The 15,963-nt window shown below is 32.1% G+C and overlaps 1 protein-coding gene across 1 annotated transcript in view; it reads left to right on the forward strand.

The window, feature by feature from the left end:
* The window catches only part of sNPF (short neuropeptide F precursor), a 157,662-nt gene that overhangs the window by 90,228 nt on the left and 51,471 nt on the right, over positions 1–15,963 (forward strand). The window contains exon 3 of the mRNA XM_085952710.1: positions 704–848. Within this exon, the coding sequence (XP_085808836.1) occupies positions 710–848 (139 nt within the window). The 5' untranslated portion in view covers positions 704–709. The remainder of the gene's footprint in view (positions 1–703; positions 849–15,963) is intronic.

The raw sequence follows: 15,963 nt of genomic DNA on the forward strand, positions 1-15,963 counted from the left end.
GGCGACTAATTAATTTTATCTTGTCAACTTATAGTAAGGCAGAGTAATTGATATTCATGTTTTCATCGTCTAATATAAACATAATGAGTACTTATAATGATATTGTTTTAGACCTTTAATGAGTAATATCAGTAAACTAACTTCATATTGTATTATAACGAATATCGCTTATAAATTTTAATATAATTATAATATATAAGTACAGTAATATCGTATATATTAGGAGTAAATATAAATATCACACATGCTAACATCAACTACAGCGAGCCATTTTCGGGGACTACACCGTTTCCGGCTTCTGACGTTTTTATAACAAGGAGTTAGCTACAAAGTAGACAAATAGTAATATTACGTTTTATTACAACGATGTTATAGTTAATATCAAAAATTAGTTAGTATGTAACAGACATTTTACATACTTGGCCCTATACTCCGATAAAATTAGAGTACTACCGGGGCTAGTGGTTTGACTTTAATTCTCAAAAATTAACATTGATAATTTATAGATAAATACTATAAACTGTACGCTATCTATCTTGATCTGTAAAAATAAACCGTAAACCAACCAAGTTGTTGATTATTGTAGTGAGTGATAGGATAACGAATGGATTTTTTATAACTGATATAATTTTATGTACGCAATATTGATGACGATCGCATCTTATTACACAAGTATTAATGATATTTGTTTCTTTGCCTGCAGGTGAAAATGATATCCCATCGCGTGGTTATGGTGGGTGTCATAGTGACATTGGGTGCCCGCCTCTCCGCTTCTCCAGCCCCTCTGCCCCTAGGATTACAATCCACCCAGCAGGGTGTTCAGGGGGCGTCTTCATCTTATGCATATGGTAAGCACTAATTCTCTCACTAATCACTAAAATCTGATTGCTATTTATAAATTAATAACTTTGTCAAAAAAAAATACATTGCGGGTGACTCTTATTGTAACTATTTGGTTTTTTGATAGCGTGTGTTCATCCTTCAACATATTATATCAATATGTCTGACGCGTTGCAGATGCCATTCTCAAGAGATATTGTAATTAAGTATACCATCAACTAATTTTTACATAAGATATACTTTGGAGAAGAAAAATCTTCCGCGATCTACTTTTTCTGAAAATAAGGACATTGGTATAAACGTAGATATAGTATATATTTTTAAACCAAAATAGTATCTTACTAAGAAAATAAAAAAAAGCGTTTTACATAGAAAAAAAAATATTTATATAACTGAAGCGCCTAGTTTCAAAAGCCCCTAAAACGGTTTTTGAAAATTTTTGACTTAGATATGTAGTTAGATGGATATTTTTGTGACCTAAGTACATACGTTAAAGTTCCCACCACCACCCGTCATATATGCACAGTCGTGCATATGCACGGCCGCTTTCTATGATGCTTTAAACGTGTCTGAAAGAATTGATTTTAAGTGCTCATTCCGTCCCGAGACGGAGCCGCACGGAACTGATGCTGCAACCATGCACCGTAGTACTTAAAGAATAAAGTTAAGAATGAGGACCAAAGATTGAACTTTAAAAAATGCCAAAATTCGCCAATACATATCAATCAAAAATTAGGGTAAATTTCAAAACCCGCTAAAATGGTTGGGTGTGCTTTTCAAATACCGCTAAAATGGAAAGCCAAAATACTCTTTAGAATGTAACGAATTAAAAAATAAATACATAAAGTTCACAGATTTAATAGATATGATTTTTTCTCATTTTTCTCAAAACTACCTAAAATCGTTTTTATCATTTTTCTCAGAACTACCTAAAATCGTTTTAGGGGCTTTTGAAATTAGGCGCTTCAACTGTTATTTTATTTTGAATACATAAATTTTATTTTGAGCTTTCGGATGCAGCATAGCTTGAATCAATGCACTGGCCTAAGTAATAATATATTAAATATATGGCAGCAATGCTACCAAATAATATATTATATTTGGTAGCATTACTGCAATCTGTTGTATGGTGTTAGAATTAGATAAATAATTAAAATTTGGATAATAGAAATATGTATAATAAAAAAATCTCATACTTCCAAATTATAAATAAATAAAATATTTTTGGCAATCGATCAAAAAATCATTTTGCGTCGACCTTATTGACACCCCTGCTATAAACTCATCTTCTAAACCGTCGACTAAAACACTATGTTGTACACTGCAATTGTTGTTGTCGACACTTTAGCCATGTATTCTAGATGCACAAAGTGCTGAATCATGTTAAATCGAAGTATACAGTAATTTTTTAAACTCTTAATTCGTTCATAGATAAGGTTTTTAATCGTTTGTGAGATTTGGCCAATATAATTATTAATAATTACAAAAAATAATATACCTACTTGATAATGAAAAAGTAAGTAAAAACAATAAGTCGACACCGTATGCAAATTTTACCTAATATTAAATAAATTACTGACCTAACTCGTTACTAAATAACAATTTCGGTTTCCACACCATTATCAAGACTAACGACGTGTGACAAGTGACTTAATAATCGATCAATAAACAAAGTTTTAGAATCGTATTATAATCATAATATGTATTGTAAAATAAAATTTCACAAAGTAAATGCTATCTCACATATTAATTTAATATAAGTAAACTACACTTTGTTTTAATAATGTGTCGGTTTCTTTCAAAGAATTTTAAAAGTGCATCTTCTCAAATCATAAGGTTTTTTATAGATATTTCTACAATATGATATTCTTGATATATTATGTTGGTGATTTCTGGTGATAATTAATAGAAAATCTTATTTAAACAATGAATATAATATCATACTTTTTACTGATACAAAAATAAACAATTTTCTTCTGCTCAGAGCGTACAAAAAAGTGGTGCATTATACTCGTACTTTAAGAAAACAGCAAAGTAATATTTTCTATCTTGCAGAGTTCTTTGTTCAAAATTTACACTAATCAAACAATAGAGTATGCATAAGACTATTTTTAATACAACAATTAAAAACTTTGTTTCCGAGTTTTTGTACGCAAAAAAAATGTCATGTACCTAACATAATCTCTCTCTAGTATATTAATTGTATAAATAAACAGCTGTTTCATAACGGGATTTCCCAAATACAATTGCTTGCCTACATATATAATGGTCATGGCCTGTCTTAATGATATTTTTCTCCATATTATGCAATTATTGAAGTATTAATCTTAGTCATATTTTGTTAGTGATCTTTGAAACTATGATAAAATTTCCGTTATTGGTTGCATGTTACATTGATATAATGCTTTCTTTAGAAATCTATTTACGGACTTCTCTTGCAAATGAATGTACTAGTAAATTAAAAATCAGTTCCTCCATAAATGTTTATTCCAAGATAACTGAACATTAAAAACTCCAAACTTAATATTTATATACATTGGTATCGAAATAAATATTTGAATTATGGAATAAAATAATTTTAAACGAATTTAATCAAATAATAGTATACCAATTTTGGTTGTAGGGTGGTACCGACTTATATAACTAAATTTCAATATTAATTAAATTTTAGTAGTTAAAGACATTGGGAAATTATTAGGCTAGTCGAGATTGACAACAATATATAAGCAGGCGCACATACAATGAGGGGGGAGGGTCGGGTCCGGACGCCCCCCCCCCCCAAGAACGAAAAGTATACAAAGTATTTAAGTGAATAGAATATTATAATTTATTCTCCTACGTCATGATCTCGTGAATTGGTACAATTACCTGAGGCAGCGCGGATGACATAAACTGACACTAATATTTCGATATACTCAAATAGCGGAGTGTCTGTGTATGTAACTGTAAATGTGAGGTGATCCGCGATTGAAGCAATGAGAAGGTATACGTAGTAAGCGGGGTAAAAACGGAAGTCAGTGACACCTGATCGATTTTGTTAACCTCCCCCTGCCGCCCTAAAAAAATAATTATCGAAATTTATTTGAAATGGATCCCTCCTATTTTTTTTGCGTGCCTGTATATGTGTCGTGGTTGGCCGAGGTAAGGAGTTGAAATTTGGTATGAATGTAGCCCTAAATGTCCTTATGGTAAAAATAATCCTATCGATCCCAGTGGCATGGGATATTTTTATGTTGGTTTTGACTCTACAATCTCTTACAAGCGAAACCATTTATGAAAACGATCTTCATATAATAAACAGGTACCAATATTTATAAGCTAACTCTTAATAAATTAAAAATATAAATTTTCATATACGCGCCGTGTTTTTATTTACATAACCTTAACGTATAACATATAAACACATAATCTAAACAGAAAATTAAAGTAAACGTGATTATAATAAATACATTACTAAAAATATAATATCATGATGTGCTTCTTCCAATGAATTTTGAAGAAAATTGAAGATATTTTTAACAAAATTTTGATAATTATGCAAATTAAATACAATTTTAATCAGTAATTAGAAATTCTATATATAAATTGTTATTTCACATGTTATTACCTAGTTTAATTTTTTTATATTGATTGTATAAGATAATTACAATCCAAGCTAAAAACTTTTTAACATCGAAATAGGGACCGAACCGCTCCGCAATACTCGGATCGATGTAGAAGATTGATGCATATATTCCTGTCATATAATAATTTCAGCTTCCTATCTCGGACGATAACCATGTGTCCAATATTGACTAACCGATAACACGTTGTGAAAAAGTATTTAAAGCATTATTAAAAAAAAAAGTGGAGGCACTTAAGGATTTTACAACTCATATATCGAAATCATAATTAGTGTGACTGTACAAAACTAGTTTTAGCATTCAATCAAGGCGATTTCTATAGCCAGATTGCGGTATTAAATAGCGAGTTTTATTACTTACTTAAATTCAAAGCAATGCTGTAAACTGTTTGTAGTAAATGAAGATTATCGATTGCATATTTTGTTTATTACATTTTTTTTCAATATAAAACAATAATTTTCTACAAATAGATTACACGATTATTGCATTGAAATTAACAGTTTCGCTCCACGGGCTAGTCATAGAATCCTTACACACTTTAATATTTTCCAATAACATTATTTATTCATAGCCAGTCGCTATTAGTTGGGTAATACGTCAGTCTAGGATAGTTGTAGTTTCAGCCTACAGCTTCTTTACGAAACTCCTCGGCGAGGGGTGAATATTGTCAACTCACGTAACACACATTCACTAGTACGATATTATATTTATTTTGATCTCAAATACATGCCAGAGACAATGTAATTTCTCCTTTTGCAACTGGCTCATAAATGCCAAAGGAAACTGGAAGTAAGATTCCTCTTAAAATACCACTCTTTTTTATCATGATATTGCACGTTTTTCCTATTGTAATCTTATCTCTGGAAGTTCACTTGAGCGGTTTAGTTCTCCCTCCATAGCAATCAAATATATTTTAAAGAAACTCTCTCCGTGGGTCGTCTCTATCCCAACTCGTTAAAATATTATTATAAAGAGATGTTCAGTCAAAGTGTGCAAAGCGCGATACTATTCCCAACACGACTGAGTATTAAATTACGATAAACTACTGCAGAAAGGAAACATTAGGATTGTGAAAATTAGACTTATTGACTAGTATTCTTTAAAATCAAATTTTTCTTTTAAATTTCAACTTGTAATACACATATTATAATTCTTATGACAACAACATTTTTGTGAAAATTGAGTTAAATAATTGATAATGAAATGAATTATTTACAATATAATAAACTAACATAATAAGTCGCATCATATAATATCGTAAGTAAAAAATATTCAATATATAAATCGATTTATTATTTCAATAAAATATTTAATTTAATGGGGTATCATTTGAAAAACATTTTATCAATTAATTATAGTATGTAGTACCTACTTATTCGATATAATTTAATAATGATTAAGACCAGTTTCATATTTATAGTAAATACAAAAAAATCTTACCGATATTTATGTATAATAATTAGTGGCGAAGGGTGTCTATAGAAGAAAGGTAGTATGTGGTCGGTTACTGAAAAAAGTAGCGAACGGTCATATTTACGGGAAAATTTTATTACATCTTCAGTATTTTACTAAACTAATATACTTTTCACTAAAATAGATATTTTACAAAAAAAGTGACGCCCAACAAGAAATCGATCTTGCGCTTAAAAAATACGTCTTCATTAGTCGTCCCTCTAATCCAGCAGGCAACTGATAAATGAGGTTACTGTGCGTAAACTTTTATTATTATATTTCTATTTATTTATCTTTCCACTGATACTAACACATTTTAAAGTTTAAAATTTTATTTATTGAAGTCAATATGAACAATAAATAAATTTAAATGTGTGTGGTTTATGAAATATAATCTGTGAGTCCAATAATTACTACTCGCATGGTTATGTGTAAATATATAGTGTATATGTGTTATATCAAATAGGTAGGAATACAATTCTATTTATTTTTTCAATTTTTTTTCAAACGCCTACAATCGTGAAGTAATAATTACAAATGAATGGTAAAAAAATGTTAAAGATAAATCTAAAAAAATGAATTTAATGCAAATAGACTATTTTTAATTATAACACACAGTAATTACCACTTTGAATAATATACGAAACATGTTTAACTTGTACTGAAACAGAAAAAATGTAATATAACTTTAGCTACGAAAGGTATTAAGTGTTTTTTGCCTACGCTGTGAATATAACACTACAAATAGTCAACCAAATATATTGAATCTTCATTGTTTTATATATTTAAATGAACAACCAAATTTCAGAGCAGCTGCCAATAATGATGGCTATAAATAATAATCTTGCTGTATAGTAAAGTTGTCGTCTAAACTTTTCGGTGAAGTTCTTTGAAAAACTTTTTCGTTGAATTTTACGCTTTATTCCGAAACAATAACTCCAAAACAGATATGATTTTTGATACTTTTATAGTAGGTATTGAAACTATTAGAATAGTTATCTGAAAAGCCCACGATTTTTTATTATTACGATCGTTATCCGTGCCGTTTATTTATTTATTATCTCCGGCTATTATCGATGATTGGTTAAATGACGAGCTAATGTGATATTAATATTTTTGTTGTATTTTATATTATCTGTTACTGATATAACTTATAGGTATACTTAATGACGTAGTTATGGCCTGATTTTTATTAGGGGGAGATTGCCCGATTAACAATTACATACACGTAATCATATTATTGTGTACACGAAAATGCCCGAGACTATCAGACTGATTCAGATATCAAGGGGGGACATGCTCAGCGTAGGTCAAAATGGAGCTTTTATTGCATTTTCAAAGCATAATCCTGGATATTCTTTAAACGTTGTAGATAATATATTTATATCATTTTGATGCCTTATTATCTTTTATATTTATTTTAAACATTTGATGACTGCATAAAATATTTTTATCACATAAAATAGTATTCTTTTAAACCTCTCGCTCTAATGTTTCAGAGTATAGTCATATTTTAGTACATAAATGTGCAGTGGTGTTAAGATTTTTTACATTTATTAATTTTTAAACGCATTTATAAAACCATCAGTATAATTTATGTCGACATTATTATAGTGAAATATTTACGATAAAAAATTATATTGATAATCTCTGTGATCCCAAATTTGACAGGAATTAGGCATTTTATTATTCAAAAAATGAGCGAGATTAACATATTTGAAGATAATTATAAAGATACTCATTATAAGCTATATCTTTGACCATTCAAGTGTGATACACATCCTACAATTAATAATTGCTTTATAATAATTATTGACCTAAGAATAAGGTAGTGTTTTCTTTAAATACGCCATTTCTTTTGGCATTCCCCAGTGGTTAAGCTACAACATACGGCCGTAGCCATAAATTGATAAACTATAATTGAAATAGGGAGTAAAATAATGTTAACGCGCGTGTTTGAACATGTACCGTTTAAAAAAAATCGGTTAGGTAAGACAACGTTTTTGTTATGGTTTTCGGTTAAAGTTAAAAATACAAAATAGACATCACCTTAAAATACATGCTAATTAATTATTTGGTTTTTACATTCTTAATCTGATATTTATTATTGAGGTTATTAAAAAAACAACGAAAATTGTAGTATATTCGTTTTTCCTATGTCACTTCCTTCTTTTTTTAATTGTTAGCTAAATTTTGATAATAAATCGGCATTTGCAGCTTACATCCTTTGGACACAACGTGTATTTGATCGTCTATAATGTTATGAAGCGGTAACTCTACTTATTTTTAATTCATGTACATAATTTCTTCTATAAAGTGGTGTTCAATAAAAAACATATCCAGCTTGAATATTTTTCTTCTATTTGTGAATAGGAATGATAGTTTCCACCAATTTTCCTTCGTACAACTGTCTTGGTGTAATCTACCAGATACGTGATTCAACATCCATTTATTGCTAGCATATTTAAATGTTACAAGTTACAACTACTTTATAATGGTATGAGTCAAAATGTAAATTATTTCACAGACTTATGAGGTAAAGGCACTTAGTTATTTTATGCTGCAAAGTCAAGTTAGAATATTAAGTCATCCAGAATATCTTTTGGAGCTCTGAAGTGCTCTGATATATTACAATTAATTACTAAAGGCTGTTTTCAATTAATTTTTAAACTTTATGTTAATATGTTCTTGATTATTTAATACGTTAAATTGGATGTAAAATTAAAATTTTCATTCGTGACTGAAAACATTTTTTATAACGATTTAATTTAATTTTCCTGCAATGCAATAATATAAGTGGTAAAGTCGTTTTTGTTTTCCAACTGTATTGTCGGGGCTTGAGGCCGCACGGAACCGTATTTTTTTCAAGATTTTTTCAATCCACATTTAACTAAAACTCAGATAATGAAGCTTACTAAATATTATATAGACATAAGGTTTAAGAATGTGATGTTTATGAATGAAACACAACCTTAAAAAACAACAGAAACTTTACATATTGAAGTACCGTAGGTTAAACGTAAATATAAGAAATAATTAACATGAATCATACACGGATCGATAGCTTATAAGCAAAAGCAGTCACCGTGTCAGACGTGAGTTAGAGTCCCACTAGGTTCAAGTTTTTCATAGAATTTTTCTAATATGCATGTTTTTTCAAAATTGTGTTTTAAAATTAAAATTTATTATTTACTTTAAATTTAAAATTAGTATTTTGAGCACACCTTTCAAATTTCATATGACTTGGTATAACATAATAATATTTACTCGTACATATTATAATAAGCGGTGAGTTTATTTTGATTTGATACACATGGGATAAGTTTTCACGCGCAATGAACTGTGTAAAATATATTGGGGAATGTTTTGATCACTTTGCTACGAAAATAACCGTCATCTTCAAAATTTTATCAAAATACGAAAAGATAACTCTTAATTTGATAAAATAATAAATTTTGTTTTAATTTATTATTATAAATTTAATTAGTTAAAGGTCAATGATTAATTTCGCTAATGAAGTGGGCTTATTTAACAGAGTTTTTATACGAAACTGTGAAAAAACAACATGCAGTTTTGTGGAAGAAATTATCTTATGTAGGCCTGTAGTTAACTCGGTTATTATACATCAATCTAACATCTTTCTAAATATTTGGACGTATTATTTAGTTTAACAAATTAAATGTTTTTAAAATAATACTTTCATTAAAAATACATAGATGTATAGACAAATTGTTCTTTTTAGAATAAAAATAAAGTTTTCAATTAAATAAAGGTTAATATGAAATGGCCCTTTTAATATTCTTTTTATTTTACAAATTTTACCAGGTAACTGTGATTGTAATGTTATTAGAATATACAACTAGGTGTGGTGTTTACGACCATTTACTTTTCATAATAAACAGATATAGTGAATTTCTCTAGGGAATGCAATTTTATAAGAAATACAATAGATTCTGTAGCTATATTATTCTAATATATAAAAAAAAACTCTATAGTATGTGTAAATGATGCTTTTTGTACGTTTATTACAAAAACTCTCACAAAAAATTCTTCCATGTTATATTTTTGTAACATTATACAATATGTAATGGTCTATAACTCCTAAATACTCCAAAATCACACCGTTACCCAGTTTTACAGAAACCAATTATTTTTTTATGAGTTTATTGTAAAAAAGGCTTAATTAGCTAGCACATTGGTGAAAACCCAGTGGTTACAGATTCCAGTCCCGTCGGGTACAGTATTAATTTTTTTCTAGTAGGTATATATATATATATCTGATGTGTTTTCAAATTATGGATATTCGATATATACTATATAATGTTACATTCTCCAATCTTGCAAATTATTCGTTGAATAATTGAAATGGTTTATTAAATTATTATCAAGACCCGGGCATATGTTAGTAATTAGGGTAATTAATGATATCTTAATTTAAAACACAAAAACCGATAGTCAGCATTAACGCAATCTGTTCATTTCATGTAAGAACTACTAGTTACATTCGTCGTAATTAGGTAGGATGCCCGTAGTTTAATCGCTTAACGCACATTGGCGCGAATCCAGGGATTACAGGTTAAAGTCCCGTCGGGTATCGTATTTAAAAAAAGATTTTTTCTATTGGTATATATCTGAGGTGTTTTTAAATTATGTATATTCAATATAGAAAATGTTACATTCTCAAATTTTGTGCAATCTATCCGATTTATCCGATTAAAAACAGAAATTGAATAGAAATATGTATATTGTTCTAGTTTGAAAATAAAATACTATATTTAAAAGAAACCAACGTTAAAACCACCTAGTTACGTTGGTCGCACAAAAACGTAATTTACCACGTGTATTGAATTGTGGACACGTTGGTGTTTGTTATTAGACGTATCAATTAATTTATAATTTATTCAATTTATTCTGCCGTACATTTTCAATTGCATATCAATCGATTTGTATAAAATCGATCTTGAAATTAATTTTGGGAAAAGTAAAAAAAAATACTTAATAGTGAATATTATTTTATTTCTATGAGTGCCAAAGCATTGTTCGTTTTATCTTAACTACCCTCCACTTCTTAGTGTACTCAAAACTGGCTTAATTTTTCTAGAAATATAAATAAATATATGTGTAGCTTATCTGAAAATTTGTTAAGCAGGCAATAATTTTAGTATGTGTAATATTTTATCCGTAGTATTATAATTCTAGCAATGTGATAAAAGCTCCTTTGGATAAACTTTCAAAATGAACTCGGCACATCTCATTAAGAGGTTGGCAATGTTTTCAGGCGTTACGCATCGACACTGCTAGCGAACTGAGCTCGTCACAAAATCAAGATGGCGTCAAGATAAAGCCTCTTCAGAATTATTCCTAAAACTTTAACGAAAAAGATTACTGATAAGTAGGCTTTGATTAATGCGCTATGGAAATTTGCGTTCGATTAACATTCTTGCCGATTTGTTTTGGTTGTTGAAAATGGCTTTAGATTTTATACGATCTCTTGGATAATTGATTTTGCAGTTCAACACTAGTTTCCATTTAACAAAATTATATTTAAAATCTTGCTATATTAGTTTTTTTTACTCTTTTATTTGATCCTTAGTAAACTAAGGTGGATCACTACAAATTATTTAGCTGGAGTAGTATAACAATAACATTAACTAGAATTTAAATACAAATTTTGTCTTATGATATTATCTAATATTGGACGTGCAAAATCAAAAACCTACCTAAGATTATTGACTGCTATTTTTTTAGGTGTAATACCATTTTTTTTACATATATCGTAATATATACCTATGTATATATAGTGTTATCAAATTAGTAATTACTATAGATTTTTAAAACGTCATAGCTATTTTTCTGACTTTCACCAAAATTGACATTTGTGTTAAGGAGAATTGGTGTAATTTATATCTCTATAAACTTTTATATACTATATTTATAAAAAAAATGCATTGTTTTTAAAATAATGGTTTTGTGAAAATTGTTACAGATTGTTTAGCAAATCATCATGGCAAGATACACAGTTGCACAGCATATATAAATCTATTCAGGCAATACGTTAAATGTATGGTCACAATAATCGACCTACAAAGCTTACTTTTCATAAATTAACTAGCTGACCCGGCAAACGTTGTTCTGCCATCTAAATTATTTCTAGTAAATATTTTGGTTGTTAAATAAAAAATAACGAATGTATTGTAAGTGTGTGGGGATGATATCTATGACAGAAAGAGGAATGGAGCACTGTAGACGATTGTAGATTAGTGGGCAATTTTATGCATCCAGTATTTTCATAGACAGCAACTTTTCCATCGCCGATATCTAACAATTGGTTCGAGAATGTGTCAGCAGATGGATCTTGTAACATTTGCACGCGCATGTTTATTTTTAGCTGGACCTTTTCAACATTACGCCACAGTGGCGATGATTTCAAGCAAGCGTTGATCTCATCAGCGTACGTTGAACGTGGAATGATGGGAAGTGTTTGTCTGAAATCACCTGAAAGGAATAATAGAGTGCCGCCGAATAGTTTGTCGTTGTTTTTTATATCTTTAAGTGTTCTGTTCAACGCCTCAAGAGAATGTTTGTGTGCCATAGTGCATTCATCCCAGATGATAATTTTGCATTGTTTCAGCATTGTGGCCATGGACGATTGTTTTTTTATATTGCACATTGCGTCTGGGTTATTATGAATATTCAGTGGCAGCTTAAATGCTGAATGAGCTGTTCTGCCTCCATCCAATAAAGTTGCTGCAATGCCAGATGATGCAACAGCCAATGCAATGCCATTATTTGATCGTATTTTGGCGAGAATTAGCGAAATGAGAAATGTTTTGCCAGTTCCACCTGGTGCATCCAAAAAAAAGAATCCACCTTGTCCCGCCAAAACTGCCAGCATAATGCGGTCGTAAATGATTTTTTGTTCATGAGTCAGTAACAGTCGAGTAACAATCGCTGCCATTTCTGCAGTATCGTACTGCAGTTCACGATTCATTTCGGTGTCCATTAAATCAGAAGTACTTCGATTTGGCGAACTCATACCGAAATGACTGAGTGGTAAATTGGCAATGACAACGCAAAGATCCTCGATAGTAATCAATGCTTCATTGTACATAGCGTCACTGAATGTAATCGTTAGATCGTTGCACCGTGTACGAATTCGATGCAATATATCGTCAGTCATTGAATCTTTGTGCTTATCCCACAACGTGTCTGCTCGTCCCGGGAAACATGTAGTCAACACTATAGCGAATAGTAGACGAATTTGTGTTGCTGTACAGCCCAATGCTGCTTCAGCAAGCATATCGTCCCAGTGATTGTCGTCTTCGAGCAAGCCGAGTGCAAGGCATGCATTTTTATATGTTGGATACTGTTGCCCATTCACTTTGCGTATATCTTGAAATGATAATGAGCCGGTGACATTAACCAACAACAGTCGCAGATAGAAACACTCAATCTGCCTTGGATTGACTGTATATACTCGGCCCAAAGTGTTTGATTTGAATAGGCCGGGGCACGCAACAATTGGTGTGCCTTGCTTGCGGGGCATCAATTTTTTTGTTTGATTCCATGTGAAATAGCGAGGTACTTCGGAATAGAGTAATGTTCGGGCAAAGGCACCGAAAGTATCCGCACGATTACACAATTCGAAAAATTCGGTGAGTGTAGTTTTTGGTGGATTTATGGCACGCTCAATTGCTGTCTCGTTGGTGAAAAATACGCGCTGGCCGTTTTCAAGATGGAAGGCTAAATGTATAACTGCTGGGTCCCGTTCGTGAATTGGGAAACCAAAGATACGCCAGACAGCTTCATTGGAGCTGATGTACCGGCCAATTTGGTAGCGCATTATTTCGTCGTTGTCATTCAATCGAGGAGCATTCACATCGGTATTTTGAATTTGAAATACAGCCATATCGCTGCCTTTATTCACATACTTGCAAATGTATTTGATGCTCTTCACCGAACTGCAGAACTCAACATTGATATGAGCATTGAATGTTTTGCTCAGCAGAGGCGAATATGGTACCACCCAACGATTGTCAATGTCAATGTCTGCGTTGTTGATATTTAGTGTAAATGATTGTCCGCCATTATCAGTATTTCTTCGACGATACATTGGATATCCGTCGACATTTGTGATCGTGTCGTTGGTGAAATGTTTAGGAAAACGCTTTGTACATTTTCCATCTGCCATGCAAGGCGATAAACGATTCAGATCACCGCATGGGCCATGAATAATGTTTGTGGTAACAATATCGAACAGTAGTTGATCAGTAGACGGATCTATAATTTCCGCGGAAATTACACTATCGATTTCTTCAGGGCGTATTTTGTCGACTAACCAAATCAAAATGTGTGCATGAGGTAATCCTCGCTTTTGCCATTCTACCGAATACATCCAGCAACGTGTGGGACCGAATACGTGTAATTTTGTAATGAAGCAATTTTTGTTTGAACACACGTGCTGTAATATCATGACGATGTATTGCATTTTGGCCTGGCAATAGCAAAGATGTAATCTCCTGCCACTTTGGATTACATGTAAACGTTATAAATAAACACGGTCGTCCGTACTCGCGCACTAAAGTCATAGCATCCTGTATGTATTCTTGGATATGACGTGGACTGCCTACGTATGATGATGGTATAATGATAGAGTTACCAATTTCGGCGGTGTCGGCGTCGCTCATGATAGCGTCTCGCAAGTGAATGTATTCTTCCGCACGCAGCTTCTGTTGATTATGTCGTAGGAATCGCAGTCGTTCGCTCTCTACCTTCGCGTACATGTCAACCATGAATTGTTGGCACAGCTCACGACATCGCAGAATGACGTTGTCCTGACCGCGTCGAATCATCATACGATACGCATAAAAATCCATCGAGCTCACTTTCTTGTTTGTTTCGGCTCCTGTAACAACACATTCAAAAATATTAATTCATTCATAAATATTAATTCAAAATGAATAATGATGTTTATAATGAATGAATTACCTGTGGCGGGATCTCGTTGTTTAATGTTTATGCAATATCCGTCTTGTCTCTTCCAGAAAATTAGCGGATATTGGAGAGCGTCCTATGAACGGTGTGTGTCAGCGATGAACTCCAGATTATTGTTTCTTCTTCGAATCACGATTTCTCGCGACGATGTGCGGTCGCCAACCATGACTCCAGCAACGTCGTCAACAACAGGCGCATTGAATTGACGCACGTGCTCTCCAGCTGGTGTTTTATCAGGATTGATGACAATAGCGTGGTTGTCACTTTGCAATTCGTGCATGTATGATTTGAAGAATTTCAATAATTCGTTGTGCTCATTCAATAGGGTGTCCAGTTCGCCGACGATGCGCCTAGCATTAGGCGAATTGAGGTTATTGTAGCCGCAACGTGCATCTACGCGATTGATGTCCTCACCGCCCATGAAGTAAATTTGTAAAAATTTATGTGGTTCGTTTGGCATTGGCAGCAATGAGCCTACTTTGTGGTACACTTGGCCTTTGATTTTGAACGTTGAATGGAATTGTTGACCATTTGCCGCAGTATTGTGAACTATTTCTGTAGCTCCGAACGAAGTCATTTGGAAGCATGAATTGAATGTGCGAATGGATTTCAGGAACAGGTTTGAATCTGGATCCGTGCCGATGAGCAAGCCGTTCAATGGTTCTGGTGGTGTCTCAATTTCTGGTAGTTGCACTTTTCCTGATGCGCAACACATACCGGCTGACTCATGTTTGAATTTTAGCGCATGACAATGGGGACATTCTTTGTCCATAGCACCAATCAGCACTTTCGGATGAGCGGAATATTCAATATCTGGCTCGTATTCGAATGCAAGACGAAGGAACGAAGCGGATAATGCTCGATGTACTTGTTGGCGTTGTCGGTCATTTGCTCTGCGCGTGTTAACTGCAAACCGGCGTGTTGTTGTTGATTTCGTTCAGCTTGTGCCTCTTGTGATTGAGATTCACGCAATCGCGACATGCTCACACGCACATTTTCGTTATCTTGTTGGATTTGTTCGTCTGTGATTTCTGCTCTAATGTTTCGCATGTTT

Source organism: Rhyacophila brunnea, unplaced genomic scaffold (genome assembly GCF_057557595.1).
Source record: "Rhyacophila brunnea isolate RB1 unplaced genomic scaffold, BYU_Rbru_1.0 scaffold_10, whole genome shotgun sequence".
NCBI classification, from domain to species: Eukaryota; Metazoa; Arthropoda; class Insecta; order Trichoptera; family Rhyacophilidae; genus Rhyacophila; species Rhyacophila brunnea.